Source organism: Anneissia japonica, unplaced genomic scaffold (genome assembly GCF_011630105.1).
Source record: "Anneissia japonica isolate Jap-2015-1 unplaced genomic scaffold, ASM1163010v1 scaffold287713_len945575_cov184, whole genome shotgun sequence".
In the NCBI taxonomy this organism is placed as follows: Eukaryota; Metazoa; Echinodermata; class Crinoidea; order Comatulida; family Comatulidae; genus Anneissia; species Anneissia japonica.
This window is the reverse complement of record NW_022725774.1, coordinates 735,527-753,068: the sequence shown is the minus strand read 5'-3', so window position 1 is coordinate 753,068 and position 17,542 is coordinate 735,527. Positions and strand designations below refer to the sequence as shown.

General features: G+C 33.5%; 1 protein-coding gene and 1 long non-coding RNA gene across 14 annotated transcripts in view; one reads left to right on the top strand and one right to left on the bottom strand.

The window, feature by feature from the left end:
* The first annotated feature begins 524 nt into the window (after nt 1–524).
* The window catches only part of LOC117112874 (CLIP-associating protein 1-like), a 94,333-nt gene continuing 77,315 nt past the window's right edge, over nt 525–17,542 (top strand). For 6 of the 13 annotated variants that reach the window (XM_033256076.1, XM_033256070.1, XM_033256066.1 and 3 more), the window contains exons 1-4: nt 526–1,610; nt 8,967–9,207; nt 9,892–9,970; nt 14,855–14,898. In XM_033256076.1, coding sequence (XP_033111967.1) covers nt 9,025–9,207; nt 9,892–9,970; nt 14,855–14,898 — 306 coding nt within the window. In that variant the 5' untranslated portion in view covers nt 526–1,610; nt 8,967–9,024. Of the gene's footprint in view, nt 1,611–4,276; nt 4,382–8,966; nt 9,208–9,891; nt 9,971–14,854; nt 14,899–17,542 lie in introns of all 13 variants that reach the window. The other 7 variants (XM_033256068.1, XM_033256072.1, XM_033256071.1 and 4 more) reach the window with 4 other exon arrangements.
* LOC117112878 lies at nt 2,140–12,984 on the bottom strand. Its single transcript, XR_004446104.1, has 2 exons — nt 12,719–12,984; nt 2,140–2,928 (listed from the first exon to the last, which is right to left on the bottom strand). It is a non-coding gene; the product is annotated as an uncharacterized LOC117112878 (long non-coding RNA).

Below are 17,542 nucleotides of genomic sequence, written 5' to 3'. Positions count from 1 at the left end.
AACAGTTTCACTTGGTTCCAAAAACTGTTTGCAAATGAAATAACAGACGTATATCCGATAACATAGGGCTAAATTGTCTTTACACAAGATCCAAAATAATTTTATTGTGATTATGCATACAAAGATACAGATATAAATTACGTCACTACGAATGTCACCATAAGGCCAAAAAAAAAAGGGGGGGGGGGAAAAAAAAAAGGGGGGGGGGGGAATTGTGTTGGCCACGTTTTGAGAAAATCCAAAAAATGGGTAGGTCGGTAGAAAACTTTTTTTTCTTTTTTTTTACAACCAAATATGTGTTTATGCCTAAAAAGTAGAAAATACACAAATAATATACGGTAACAACTTTGGATTCGCATTGCATACAATCTAGCAAAATAGGCTAGTCTTGGCCCCCCTAAACTCGCCAAGGCTATTCCAGCCTTATTTGCTCATAAAAAAAATATTGTTTGTTGTCCAAAAAACAAAAACAAAAACAAAAAAAATTGCCGACCCTTAATTTTATAAAATTTGGGTCGGTCGGGCGTGGCCAACCCAATAATTTTTTTTGGCCTATTGTTACCAGATGCAACATTAAAGTGCAAATACCAACAATCCAGTGAGAGACGTGTGGAAACTGAACGAAATATAAAATCAAGATAGAAGAGAAACAAATAATTGCAATGGTGGCGCCAGTTCATTGACTGGGACTGGGAAGGGAGCTCCGATAGTCGTCACGGGATAAGATAAATTCCTTTAATTTTTAGAGATTATGATATCGAATATCGATTTAGCCTAAGCCTTCAAATATCTTATTCTTAATTTTAAATTCCTAGTGCTTCCATCGGCGGGCTTCGGGGAAACCCCCGTGGGGTCGGGTCCGGGTTATTGGTTCCGTCCACTACGGTACTCTTCCCTCGGGGGAATTCCCTACAGTTGGGGACATCGCCCACTGGCGCCACCACTGTTTAAATGTAGTCAACACACTTTTTAAATTAAAATTTATATAAAAATGTATATAGCCTAGGTTCAAGTAATGGTCGAAATAAAATGCTTCATTCCACATTTCCACAGTTGATAAACTATTTGGATTATAGGAGTGTTTGTGTAATACTCCTGACATGTTTGTGTAATACTCCTGACATACGCCACTACAAATAACAGGCACTACTACATCAGTAATCATATAACAATAATGATAATTTGTTACTTTTTATAAACTCATTGTGGTTTTTGTCTCTATTGTGTGAGGATCTGTGTTACTCTCACACTACATTTGCAATTTTTATACCGCCTTGATTTGTGCACCTTTTACTAAAATTAGAGAATAGTGCAGCATACAGATGAATACTGTATACAGATACGACGGTATTAAGAATTGTATTGTTGCAACAGGCCTATTGCTGCTATTTTGCTGAAGTTTAATACAGAGCAATGCACATCCTTCCTTACTGTTTTTTCCCAGGGGCATTGGAGCGTAGCATTTCTCATGTGACGTCACATATTTGAAATATACACACATAAGATGGCGGAATAGACAACTCAACTAAATGAGTCAAAACATAGGGTTTACAAGCAATATTTAGGAATTTTACGATTACTGTTTTATTTCGTTTCAATCTGTATCTCAGGTATGTATGAATATAGCGGTCTTTGGCGTGTGCCATTGGGATTAATAGCGTGTAGTTCAAATGTTTATCTTGGAATAACAGCATCACTCACACCAGCTAGGCGATGTGGCAGCCCCTCGATCGACTCCATTCCTTTTTATGGCCTCTGCTGTAACCGCGCTTTTTTCCGACACACGGTCATGCTCCCTCCCGTGTGTGTAGAACGCCTAGTTAGTAATGTAAAGCCATTGATCTAGGTTCCTTGGTATTTCAGTAACTATTGAATACGTTATATCTTTATAATGACATATTCTATCCTATTATTATTTAATAATATTGAAAATAGGTCCACCAAGCAGAGTTCTCATTGATTTTGGAAGGTCCAGTCAGCCCAAAACGCTAGCCTCCAACATATGCCCTAGGGCCTAACCCCGCTCGACCAGCCTAGGCCTTGCCGTCCTGGTTCGGTATGTAGTAGGCGAGGGCCAGGCCTTGCTAGGCAGAATCGAAGTTGAAGATACCATGTGATTTGAAGACAAGCATCATAATATCTACTCAAAATTAAATGTTCATTTTATTATAATTACAATTGAAATAGCCTAGGCTAGGCCTAGCTACTACTGCTATATCGTAGACTTTGGCCTAGTACTGAACAAGCTTCCAAATAAAGTTACAAACAATACAATTAATTACAAATAGCCTATTCTGTAGTACTGTACAATGTCATTGAAACCCTTTCTCAACCTAGCCTAGGCCTTCCTCTAGGTACAGGCCTACTGTCCAAGACTAACCTACAGTAAGCCTAACTATGAAAGGAGGTAGGCCTAGGGCCTAGCCTTCATCTGGGCTAGGTAGGTCTGGCATGTACCTGAAGGCATATTGGTAGTGGTACTACAGTACCTAGGGGCGGAGGTCTATTTTGATGAACTTTGCTACATACTCCGTCCAATTATGCAGTTATAAATACTGTTATATTTCCATGCAGAAAGAAAAATATTTGCAGTACCATATTTTAATATCATACACATTAAAAAAGAATATTGTTTTTCTGTATTTGTTGACACATCAAATATTTTAATCAACAATGTTATAAAATAAGGAATTTACAAGAGTAGCAAATATATTTTTTTAATATTGCATAAAATAATTAATTATGTTTATTATGATAGTTTAACAATAAATTACTTTTGGCTTCGAAACATAATCACGTCCAAACATAATTAACCACTGCATAAAATATGTTTAATTCTGTAGTTCAATCACTTTTGTGATTACAAAACTGTAGATCCACCAGCTGCTACAATCAACCATCATCACATCTTTGATCAGATCTTCTGTTCTGAAATTAAATTAGAACAAAAAATACCATTCTCTATACAGTGTCAATAAAATACAGTTTTAATCAACAAATTAGACTGACATTCAAATTAATCTGTTGTGAATAATAATGTAGTTTGTCAAAAAGGGCTGTCTTCAATGCAATGATTTTTTTTTTTGGGGGGGGGGGAGGGGAGGGGGATGACAGTGTGCATGTATACAGTATTGTTGGCTCTGACAATAGAGTGATATTACAATGACAGTAGTCAGCAAAGTCTGCTTATACCACCAAGGCAGTCTAGTAGTACCATGTTTACAACATATGCTACATCATATGCACAACTACTGTATGTCTTCAAGTACAATGCATTCTAGTCTAAATATATGTCTTTAATTAATATTTGTCAATCATTATTATTTATTTATTTAAAATACAGTATTTATACATAGATGACATACTGTAATAAACATGTTTTTTTCCAGGTAAATACAGTAAATTAAATCAAAATTTCTTCTACTACCCTACTGTACCTGTATATGGAATAATTAACCATGTTTACAGTACAGGGATAGGTCCTATCATTTAAACACAATCAAATCATATCAAGAAAACATATCAAGAAAATGCTGAGTCTTATATACATGACATCTATTTAAAAAAGAAATCTCATGTACTGTAGATTTTGTCGATCATTATTATTTAGGATATTCATACATAGATGACATACTATAATAAACATGTTTTTTTCCAGGTAAATACAGTAAATTAAATCAAAATTTCTTCTACTACTCTACTGTACCTGTATATGGAATAATTAACTATGTTTACAGTACAGGGATACTGTAGGTCTTATTATTTAAACACAATCAAATCATATCAAGAAAACATATCAAGAAAATGCTGAGTCTTATAGACATGACATCCATTAAAATAAAAAAAAATCTCATGTACTGTAGATTTTAAAAAAAAGGTTGGTGTGGTTGTGGTGATTACTGTAGCAGGTAATATTTTGTTTTTGTTCTAACATAAAATAGCTAGTGAACAAATTAATAAACAGAGCAAAATTATTTTCTTGTAATCCCCAAAAACACAATTTTTCTTGAATGTGTTTCACACTTTTCCAGGTACTGTACAGTATTTATTTTCATGAATAGAATGGCCCTGGATAGAATGAACACAGATAGTTAATTCAAAATCAAACAGAGCGTGAGTGTCAGAAATCATAAAGCATTTGGCAAATTGTCCTTTCAAGGCTGTTACTGTATCTTCCAAAGCAATGCTTTTTGACTCTACTGATTCATGGGTGTTGTGCCCATGCCCAATTAGTTTTCAAAACAATTAACAATTTGTAACAACTTGTTTACTGTAGGTAAAAATTACAGCTATTCTCAGTTAACAACAAAAGCCATTCATTACTAGTACACAGACAGCAGATGAGCTTTGTATGAAGTACTGTATAATCTGGCTTTCAAATGTAAGTTATAAAGTAATTTCTGTATATTGGCTGGTCTCATTACAAGTTCACTTATATTCAATCATAGGGCCTATTTAAAAAGAAATAATGAAAATCCACATCTCACTCATTTTCTCACACATGTCTAATAATTTTTTTTGACATTTAATGTATCTTGTTTGTTGGAAAAAAGGATGAGACTACATTTTTTTTTAAATGCAGTCACCATACACAAACCCACTACTAATACTGTACATATCCAGTACTACTATACTGTATCTATAATGATGCATGTTTGGTTTTCTGCTGGGAAGGAAAGTGGTATTAAATATTGATAGATATAGAAATAGGACTTTTTTTGCCTAAAAATAAATATTTAGTTAATAACAATTCTTAATTTGTAAAATTCTTAATGAATAAAAGTAGGAATTTAAAATGTTAACAAATTAGCAGAATTTATGCTTGCATGTAATATACCATACTGTTGTTTATGGTAGGACTGGTTTCTAAATTAATTTTAAATATTGGCAATTTATTATGGATTCTATCTTCAAATTCTACTGAAATTTATATGGTCAGTATTCAGAGGTGAATGTTAACTAATTTTGATACCGATTCTGAAAAATGAACTAAGTTGTTCAAAAAAGTATTATTGTAATAAGTAGCATTGAAAAAATAATTTTAACAAACTGGTGTAAAAAATAGGCCAATTCTTTAAACTTTGAACTAACAATACATAAAACTAGCTATAAAATTGAGGTTAATGATTGATAAATCGGCCATCAGTTCATATCAGTAGGCCAGTTTATTATTACAGTGAAGGGTAACTATAACAATGTTTACATACAATATCAGAACTAATTTGATATACTGTATAACCCAATTCAGGAATGTAACTATTATTATTAAGTCAGGTTTTTTGCTTAGCAAAATGATTCATTTATGCATTTATTATTATATTATACATGTAACTCATACTGTTACAATCCTTGGTGGAATTTGAAGAGAAACATTGAAACTTCCAATTAAATTCTTCCACCATTAATAATAATGGCATACTTCTGTGATGTTATAATTGCTGAGCCCATATTATTTACTTTGATTGTTGATACTGTCACTGAAATCAAATTATGGAACAGATATGTTTACATACGATAATGCTGTTTGCATTTGACTTTACAACCAGCATTTCCTATTAAAAACCAGTCAAACCTTCATTTTACATATAGCCTTCATAATGAAAGATTTTCAAATAAATCTAAATTTAAGGTCAATTTAAGGTCATACCATAAAATTCTATTTTGTGTCCAAATAGACTGAATATTCTGTTATGAGCTGATTGAATTTAAGTCAATAAAAATTCAATGTTACATTACGAAGACTTTATTTAAAATGTATTATAATGTTATATTTTACTATCAGTGATTTCAAGTGATGTCTACATATGAGCATGTGTAGGCCATACAGCCAGTTATATTTTGTTTAGGAATGCATAATGATCTATAGCCTGCAGGCCGATGCTACTCTTTGTTTAATTAAACTAAGATCAATTTTTATGACAATGTACAGTATGGTTATTGATATGCAGCCAAATGTCTTTGATTTGAAGGACTGTTAAAACCTGAACTAAACACTAGCTTATGTTAAACTAAAGCTCAATGTACGACACCCATTTGTGCATTCAGAGAACAGACTCAAATTTTTCTAGGCCTGTTTGCGACAGCGAAAAAGTTTGGATTTACAGGTATTGACCACAAAATGGTGATTAGTCTCTAATTTGTAAAAAAGTGAGGGAACAGGCAGGTATTTAAACCAAACACAGAGCCTGGCTGGTGGTACAGTATATAGTTTGTAACTTGGGGTGTCCCAAAATGCACTATGAGTGCAATTCCATGTCGTGAAAGTGAGCTACTGAAAGGGGTCTTTGAACTTTACCTACTGTGTGGTAGTCCAGTGGTGTACGGCTTATTTTTAGTATTTAATTCATTATTTACAATATATTCAATACATTACTAACTACTATACTTAATTTACTTTTAAAATAAGGAATAATTCTTTGGTGAAAGGACAAAAACAAAAGATGACAACATTATCAACCTGCAATCAATTGCATTTTTAGTTTTAGTCATGAATGTTCTTTTTATTAGCTCTTTGTTACTGTAGTTTAAATTTTAATGAGTTGGCATTAGTTTAATTTCAATGTTGAAATTTTTATTTTATTGCTTGTTACTCATTTCCTTTTCGTAATTCCATTTTTTTTTTTTTTTACTTGATTGTATTTTTGGAAACAACTTTGGAAATTGTTAACTGTATAACACAGGTGGGCAAAATGCGGGAAAATGAATTAAAAACCCTATGTGTGCGGCCCGCCAAGCAACATTGGCCAGAAAACACCTTGTTTTTTAAGGCCCGACACAATCGTACAGAATGTAAAAAGTAAAGTGGTGTAAAAGCAGTGCTTGGAGGTTTTGGAAGGTCACTGGAAACATCAAAATTTTGGTGCGGCCCTCGGTCTTTAATCAAAAATTCACTTTGGCCCTCCGACTGATTTTCATGCACACCCCTGCTGTATAATAATACAGTTCAGATGAAAAAGTATAAAAGGTTAATAAACTATTATAACTAATTAATAATCATGGCAAATTAAGAATATTGAGAAAAACTGGGTTAGTTTTATCAGTGTTTACCCTTTATAAATTATTTATTGTGTTATGTTTGAAAGGTGTCATAAGTTATTGATTGTTATAGCAATTTGATGATTCAGCATTGATAACGAGGGGATTTAAAGTACAGTGTATGTCAATAAAGTTGGGCAATAAAAATACAAAACATTGTGTTTTCCCTATGTATGTACCTGTACTGCAAACCTATGTGATTTACACTAAGAATGATGTGATAAAAAGCTACTTTATCACTCATGGAAAACTGTGACGAGAAAGAGATTAATGTTTATTTCAAAACAAAAGTTTAATGACAAAAAGGATTGACGTTTTGTTCCATCATGATACCATAAGATCAAAAAACCTACAGAAACACCAAAGAGATGACAGGAAGTAATTAATTAACATCAATAGGGGCCTACAACATAACTGTGTAGAGCTGAACAATACTTAGCATCTCTTAATAGCAAATTTACTAGAAACAATTTGGCTTTGACCATACTTAACTTTCAGTTCATTGATCCAAAGTATTTCTTTATGGAAGTAATCAAACTTGGATTTGAACTTTATAAATTCTTGAAATATTAACAGTTTCAATAGTACTAATATCATGATGTTTAAGTGTTATCCTATGTTATCTTTTACTGTGCTCATCAATATGTTTTTTTTCACTCAAATAAATTAAATGACCAGCATTGGATTAAACGTTTTGTTTTTTACAGTATGATTTAAAAAAAATAATAATATTTTGCTCCTTCTATTACTCAATTGTGTATATTTTTTTTTTCAAAGATTTTGGATGTCACAGATAACTAATGATGGCATTTGACTTCTATGATAAAAATTTAATATATTTTGTTAGTAGGCTTACCTCCCTACCTCCTAATTTTTTCTGCTCATTAGTTTTGTGTGAAATGTAATCTAAAGTTAGGCACTCACTGCGTCGTACAGTACGACAAGTCCAACTCTGCGCCCGTGAACACTAGACAAAGCGACACCGTCTCGTCATTGTCGGTGGCAGCCTGAACAGATTGTTGTTAAAAACGATCAGTTCCGCGCACATTGTGAACATTCCCTCCAAATATTTTATCCCATCATGCAAAATTATGGATAAAAGTGCAATGTGTTCAACATCACAGCCTCTGTTTTGTTGACCTAACAGGTGACCCTTTTTTTGCACAAGATGGAAAAGCCTTGGCTAAGAACGAAATCGGTAATATTTCACTCTGGGAAATGTAGGCCTACTGTCATCACAATGATATTTCATTGGACTTCTATCTATAGGGACTGAGAAGAAGATGAAAAAAAATGCTGCATATAGTAGCTCTGTTTGTTCTGCTTTACGGTACATTTAATGATAGGTAGGGATAGACCTAGGCCTAGCCAGACACCGTCAACATCAAGCGCAGCCGTTTCAGGCTTCTTAAATACGAAAAAAATTTACTCACTTATTATTTAAAATACTAGGCCTTGACTACTATAGTAGTTGCCTTAGAAACAACTACCCAAAAGAATTCTTTGCACCAGTATTTGACATTGGTATTGGAGCTTTTTTTCTAATAAATTAGCTGATTTTCGTCCGAAAATTGATTGGAAACTTTGGGCCCCGCAGTGAAAAGTGACAAAATGGCTGCTTTCCGATAATTTATTTGGTAATAAGTGCTGCGGAAACACGGCCAAAATAGAAGGTAAATGGGTAACACCAGACCGAAGTGCATTGTTAAGGTATCAAACTCATTAATTAATTCTTGAATAAGTGGCCTTTTTACACAACATGGTCTCACCTCCCCTAGTAAAAAATAGTTAATATTTTTATATTTTAAACTGATCAGAGATTTTTACATTTTTTTTATCAGTCAGGCTTGCCCTAATACTAATAATGCTGTAAATAATAACGTATAAAAAAGTAACAATATCACTTTGGTATATTTTTTTTATCTTCACAGAAAAATGACTTTGAAACCCTAAACTGCTGATAATCGTGATTCTTACAGCAAGGTTGCGATGGGAGAATTGACATTAGACGATATCGTGGCTAAGGTTCTAAAATCAGATACGCAACTGCGGATCCAGGCTAGCCAAGAGCTTCAGGATTACTTATCAGTGAGAACGAACCCAGTAAAATGTGACAACATTGATAGGCTCATCGATGGCCTTGTGTCGTGGGTCAGTAGCAGTAATTTTAAGGTAAGGTTTATTAAAAATTTAAATTTAAAACAATTATTTGGAGTCTTCAGAATGAGCAAGTCGCATTTAAGCCTTGCACTTCTATGGAGTGAGAGTAGCTATGTGGTTAAGATACTTGCCCTCAGTGCCAGGGTCTTGGATTCAATATCTGTCATGGCAACAAATTACAAAGCAACGCAGCTTTTAATTGGCCATATAAATGGTAATCCTAATGTAATATATTAAAAATTCAGCAATATTTAATAGTACAGTAGAACATTCACATAAAAATATCTTTGACTTTAGTTGCAAGAGACTGAAATAGATATAGTCTGGAGCAATAGCTAGTTTGGGTTATTATGAACACAACCAAGTTTGAGAGACCGGACTGAAGTCAAGGTGTTTTATATTCTTACATCCAAAACGTAAATCCAGATATATACACTGCCTTATGTGACGCCCATAGAACTATAGGCCAATGAATCCATCCTTGCTTTCTGTGACAATGCAAAAACGATACATAGCATGCACCACCTCACGTTGCGCTCTCCGTTCGCCATGGATCGTGTCGGCCGAAGACCTTTGGTGCAGTGTGTGCTTGGCTTTTATTATTAATATCACTTATGTATGATACAGTACTTGCTTCTATGAAGAAATTAATGATAGGCCTAATACACACAGGTGAAATGATATCTTTGATTTCAGGTTTCGTTACATGGTCTTGACTGTCTCATAGTCCTTGTCGAGCGTATGGATGACAAATTCAGGTGTCACATTGGAACAGGTGAGTGAATAACTACCGTATTTTCTGAGTATAAGCCCACCACCTCCTCCCCTCCCCCCACATTCTAATTCACGTACCAGTGTTTCCTCGGAAGTCAAGCCCAGTATGATTTGAATGAGTGTACTTTAATGAAATACTTGCATTAAAAATTGCCTTTTGATATGCCATCCCTAAGTTTAATGATGAACAGGAAATTACCAGGGTGTAAGACTATTCCACAAACTCTGCCCTATTTTGCCTGTCATGTCTTGCCATTGTCATACTAAATTTCATTTATCAAATTCTAGTGATAATAGCTTTGGGATCCTTTCCATGATCTGATGTAAACAGAAACGTAAACAACAACAAACCTGAACCTACAAAGCTACTGAATTCAACCTACTTCCCAAAATAATATATCACTCCTAAATATAGCGCATGATTCTAGGCCTCGTTTACTGGATCAAACATTGCACAGAATAATACGGAACACAATTCAACATTTTGGGTTCAAATTTGAAAACAAACTCATAAAATGTGCACATGTTCATTATAAATTTCAGCATATGAAGTGCTTGACGTAACTGTAACATACAGTACATCAAAAACAATATGAAATATAATTTTAAAAATTGTAAAGATATGATTTTTTGTGTGAGGGGGAGGGGAGAGGGGGTTGGTAACTGGTGGGGGAGCACTTTTTGCAACTCCTGTGCATGCTTTTCTGATGTTGACAGTATATTTTATTAAAGTTCAATTCAATTTTGATAGATTATTTGACATAAATAAGTATTGGAAATATTCATGGAAATGATTGTTGATTTGTAGTAAATTGTGCAGGCAGGCCAGGCACTTTGCGTACAGTCAGATTATTGTAATTCGAGTTTGCATTCATGTAGATTATAATTATCATAATTCATATGAAAATAAAAATATTTTGACATTGTAAATAGATCCCCTGAGGAAAAATATAACCTAGCAAACATGTGAATATACTCAACAATACTGTAACAACAATAATGTATTGTGTATACACAATGGAAATTTGCAAGGGGTTGAGGAGTTGAACTCTAGGCCTATTCGTAAAAAAACTCCTCAGTTTAAAATTGTCTCATCAAGGTAAATAATTATTTGAGCCCAAGTAATTAACAGTGTCATCTCCAAAGTAGGCCTATATTTAAAAAAAAGTTTAATTCATATTACACGAAAAAACAATTTGCTACTTACTGTATTACTCATCATTATTGTTATAGTAGCTTGGTTTCCAAGTCTGATGAAAACAGAAAAAAAAAACTCTATCTTGTATAATGTGGCATAATTTAAAGATTTAACGCCTGGGTTTGTTTGAATAATATTTTAAATCAACCAGGTAATATTATTGTAATTTTAAAAAATTCTGTTTTTATATTAACCTTGTATAGCGGTGATGTTTGGCGTTACTCTATAGTTGAAACTTAAATATTTTAAATAGTCCCTAGAATCTCTTTTGGATCATAATAATTTTTGTATTTATTTTGTTAGCTTCCACCATTTGAATTTAAGACTTGCATTGTTGAGTGGAACTTCCTTTTGGAAAATCAATGTTCAGAAAGAAAAGAGAATCTTCAGTGAGCTCTCCAGGAATAAAGTACCTTGTGATTGATAAAATACAATGCTTTTTATTGATGACATGGATTTTCATCAGTTGATATTAGTCTACAGTAGTTTCCATGGTTATTGCTTCAATTTTACTGGTGTCCATGGTGATTAATTTATGTTGGCATTATTTGAAAAACATGCAATTCATAGAAAAATACAACATACAGGTATATTTAAATAATCAATCCCTGTAAACATCATCTAATTTCAAACAAAATTTCATGTCTGAATTTGAATATAAATTATAGACGATGCATTCATTAATTTAATTGAGACAGAATATATGATACAATACTTGTGTTTGTCTTGTTTTTCTAGTTCTAATTTTAAGTATGAAAATATTTAGTTTAACATAATTAAGTTAAATTTTTTTTTTTCTTGCTTTTCTATTCTTTTTTTTTTTAGTTTAAATGTTCAAAATGGAAAGTAAGTTAATTCTTGAAAAGGTTTCAGTAAACATAAAAGTATTTTTTGAAGAAAAACTGGTAAAGAAGTTTTTAATTCTGGTGTTTTTACTCGAATTTCATGCACATTCACAATAATTACAACACAGTATCTCAAATTTAAATAGTTCAATATTAAATTTGAATGTTATAGTCTGTAATTTGTATGACTACTATATAATCCAATATTAATTGTCACCAGAGACTTTTAACACATGAATTGAAGTTCTTCTCAGTTGATGATAATTCTGCCATAACGCAATTAAAACAAGCATTAATTTGCATTCCGTAACCATCGGTGTACACAGACAGAGTGACAGATGAAAGAAAGGTCAACATAAGGTCAAGGTTGAGTGCTCATTCGGACAGTGTAACAGATGATGTTTTTTTTTTTTATGAATTATTGTGTTTATTTGAAGTTTTAAGTTATAATACAGTACTACTGTAGATTGCAATGATTTTATTACAGTAAACTAGGGAGATAGATACCTTGATTTCATACTTTCTGAAGTCCAAAAAGTCTGAGTTCATTTAAAAAAAAAAAATTACTAGGTATTAAAGGTTCTGAGATAGGAAGACATGCACACAAATACTATCTTGTTATGATTACTAATACTATGGGATCAAAATCATGTCAGAATAACTTCCCAACTTCAAGAATTTTTTTCAGATTTTCCATATATCTTACCTTAGGAACCAATTTCTAATGGCCATCTTTTCAACTGTCCACAAAGTAGTAAGAATGATTGTGGTGTCACCGGTCCATTGACATTGTGCACTCGTTGAAATGTTTTACGGAAGCTTTAACGCTTCATGTTACTAGTTTGTCTCAGTACAGTTTCTTTTAAAAGTTTGAGGGCTCATAGGATTCCTCATCTCTTTCCATGTTGTTTTTCTTTTTTATCCATGAATATCCTTATTCTTCTCAGTGCCAAGATGACCTTTCCAAGGAGACTTAACCTTTATAAAGAATGAAATACAATTATTTAGTTTAAAACTAAATATTTTAATTTAAAACAGTATAGTAATATTTATTTTGGCACTCCTGTTACCAATTAATGATAATGAAATATTCACACCTGTTTCAAAATAAATAGTGAGTATTATACATAATGTATCACAATACTATATAGTCTACTGCATAACATAATGTCAAAATTGATTTGCAGTAACATGTTATAATTAATTTTTCATAATTATAATTTAAAAATTGAATTATTATTTGCATAAAGTAGGGGATACATTTTTAATGAGAAGGGGAAACCCTTCTTTGTTTATTGTAAAAGTAAGTATTAAAAGTATCTCATAGAATACAAATTGTAATTAAATGAACAAAAAATGTAAAATTTTTAAATACAGTAGTGTACATTGTTCCCAACTGACAGCTACAGATGTGTTGTGCTGACAAAGCCACCATCAAATCTACTATACAAAAGGCATTAACATTTTCTATGAAAATATGGAATGTTACCTTTAATACACTACACAAGTATATGGTAGTTCAGGTCTCCCCCCCCCCCCCAATAAAGACCACTTTTGGGACTGGGGTTTCCATGGTCTTTAGCAGCTTTGGTCAGAATAATAAAGATAAAATAAATTTGTCAATTGAATGCTCATTTAGATAACCTTATGATGGTTGGAATACATCGTGATAGGTGAAGCAACCTCGACCATGACAGCGTGGTTGACAGATTTCATGCAAAATTTCCAAAAAATAGAATTTCACTTTCAAGAATGAGGATTTGAAAATAAATTAGATGGTTACATTGCATAATCTTTGTTTCTTGCTTTATTCAAAATGTTTTGGTTTATAAAGCTGATTTCAGCATTAGAAAGCATAGCCTACATGAAGTCATATAGTAACTCGATGCCTATCAAATAAGTAATAAAAATTCGCCATAATTCATCAAATATTCCGTGGCTTCCCCCACCGGGGTCCTTTGGCGGCCCCCCTGGCCCCCGACCGGGGGCCTTTGGCGGCCCTCTGGCCGCCAGCCAAGTGAGACTCAATTCGCTCCACTAGCCCCCCTGTCGGGGCCTTTAGCCCCTCCGTCGGGCAGGTCCTGGCGCCACCACTGAAAAGCTTGCATTATATTAGTTATCAAACACGCATTTAATCATCAATTAAAATTTACAAAGAAAAAGTAAGATACAACATCTTAACCATTTCCAGTCTGCCTCATTACCATTGCCTGAGGCTGTACTAAAACTGGGAAATTACATCATCTACACTAAATGTCGGGTTTTTACTGGGCACAAGCATTTTATTTGGTCTTAATCCAGGAGGCCCTCTACAGAAATACTCCTACATCACTCTCAAAAAATCCTATAGTGGGCAGCCTAGCTATAAAATAATTATGAAATCTATAAAGGGCGTACGTACGACGCCCCTCGCTATAAAGTATGGTCAAAGAGGGCGTCGTCACGACGCCATACGCCTGGAAAGGGTTAATTACGTTTAAAATTGGGATCAGTGGTTTGTCGGTGAGGAAAATGGCGTCCAGTTGAATCTTATAATATATTGTAGTATCATTCAAAGAAATATATTTAATTGGTCTAAAAAGCACAGTTTTCACCATCGTCATTTATTTTTTTAAATCTCCCTTGACCCACCAGGATCCCATTGGCAAATTTCTGTAGCACCACAATGTATGCACTTGTTATATTATCTGAAGATCGAAATAACAATCATAATCTGTGTTTATCTGTAGTATTAATTTCAAATGAATCATCATCCAGCAATTTATGAATTATTTCATATTATAATTTTAAAAATTATTTGGATAAAACTATTTATAATGAGGCAATTTTTTGTTTGTTTTAGTGATACCTGCAGTTATTGATAGACTTGGAGATAGCAAAGACCAGGTAAGATTAAATTTCAAAATGTTTTTATTATTAAATATGTTTATGTGAACAATTTATTATTATTTTTTTAATTATATGTATACACTTTGATGAACATGTCATTAAAACAAAATTCTATTATTATTTATAGCTCATAGAAATTGGATTCTATAAAATTTTCAAACCATATTTGTATTATTGTATTCTCGAAAACTATCAGATTATTATTCAATCTTTATCAGATAATTTAGAATCTGTTAGGTCCCATTTCTGCAGTTTGGATCAGATTTTTAATTATCATGTATTTATTGAAGAGTTATTAGAAAATTAGTGTTGTGAAACAGCAACACCCCTATAACTGTAGTACCATAATAAAAATTTATCATAATCATGGCCATTACTGTTTCAATAATTATCATTATACTGTAATCATTTGATTGCCACAATCAATATAAAAAGTAAATATTGGATCTATCTACACGGTAGCACTGTACTGGATACACCTAGTTTCCTGCTGTCAGATAGTAACACCTGACCTTCAAATATTCAAAGAGAAGATTGCATGACTTGCACACCTCATACAATGACTGTTGACCAAGCAGATGATTTTAGTGCTGATTGAGAGATTGAAGGACGTTTCAAAATAGGAATACTTTGTTCAAATAAACAAAAAAACATTACAGTATAAAGTACAAGAGAATCGTTCACATAGGTATATGCAGGGAGTTGTTGTGATTATTAATTAAAGAAAACTGGAGGGCCTATTAAAGAGGGGACCTCCTTTCTTAAAGAACTTTATAATGTTAGCTAGGGATCATCTCCCTTAAAGAACCTCAGAACCTATACAATAATGTTATCTAGGGACCACCTCCCTTTAAACATAATAATGTTATCTAGGGACCACTACCTTTAAAGAACCTGTAATTGTCATCAACCTCCTTTAAAGAACCTAATGTTATCTAAAGTAGTGACTATCTCCTGAAAGAACCTATAATGTCATCTAGGGAAAATCACCCATAAAGGAACCTGTACTAGTGTCATCTAGGGACAACCCCTTAGGACCACTTCCCATAAAGAACCTATAATGTCATCTTTCCGTGTAAACTGCTAGCGGTGCCATTTTCTACCTGCACTGGCAGCCTTTCCTGCATTACCAAGGTGTAAGTCCAGTAACCATCAATGGTGCAATATGTTTACTCATAATTTGAATTGATCGTCCCTGATGCTTTAATGGTTTTTGTTGTCAATATAGGCCCTCCGTGCCCAGAACCTAACCAGTTGGACTTGTTGGAGTTCTCAGTTCTATGAGATTTAATGTATTAGGTTTTGGGTTTGTTAACAAAAAAATGATGATAGTAAAATTCTAATGACCAGTGGAAGTAAAGCTGAAACAAAAATAAAACAATAAACAGTATAAACAATATTATTATTCAGATAAATTCATTAGCTCAAAATAAATTATTGTAAATCACTTTCAGTGACTAATTAACTATAGAGTACCATGGTCGTGTCGTCACAACGCCAGGTGGCGCTCTCTGTTGTCAACAGACGTAGGTTACCGTTCATTACGCCTGAATGACTTCATAGGCTTTCTGGAATAGGCATTTTAAAATCAAATATTTACCATCAAAATGTACTAAAAACAAAAGCTCCAGTGGTTGCACCAGAGGGGCTGGGGGGTCTATAGCCCCCCCCCTGTTGGGGAGCATAGCCCCCCCGTTGGGGAAGACGATAAATTTTGTCGGGGAACAAACAAATAAAAAAAATACTTGCATGTAATATTCGTTCAGCCACCATATTGTTTGTGTTAAATTTTCATCATCACAACAACAATAATTATAATAATAATAATAATAATAATAATAATAATAATAATAATTCAATGAGACTAATTGAAAATAATTTGCATTATGACAAATGCTCATTTAGATAACCTTATGATGGTTGGAATACATCGTGATAGGTGAAGCAACCTCGACCATGACAGCGTGGTTGACAGATTTCATGCAAAATTTCCAAAAAATAGAATTTCACTTTCAAGAATGAGGATTTGAAAATAAATTAGATGGTTACATTGCATAATCTTTGTTTCTTGCTTTATTCAAAATGTTTTGGTTTATAAAGCTGATTTCAGCATTAGAAAGCATAGCCTACATGAAGTCATATAGTAACTCGATGCCTATCAAATAAGTAATAAAAATTCGCCATAATTCATCAAATATTCCGTGGCTTCCCCCACCGGGGTCCTTTGGCGGCCCCCCTGGCCCCCGACCGGGGGCCTTTGGCGGCCCTCTGGCCGCCAGCCAAGTGAGACTCAATTCGCTCCACTAGCCCCCCTGTCGGGGCCTTTAGCCCCTCCGTCGGGCAGGTCCTGGCGCCACCACTGAAAAGCTTGCATTATATTAGTTATCAAACACGCATTTAATCATCAATTAAAATTTACAAAGAAAAAGTAAGATACAACATCTTAACCATTTCCAGTCTGCCTCATTACCATTGCCTGAGGCTGTACTAAAACTGGGAAATTACATCATCTACACTAAATGTCGGGTTTTTACTGGGCACAAGCATTTTATTTGGTCTTAATCCAGGAGGCCCTCTACAGAAATACTCCTACATCACTCTCAAAAAATCCTATAGTGGGCAGCCTAGCTATAAAATAATT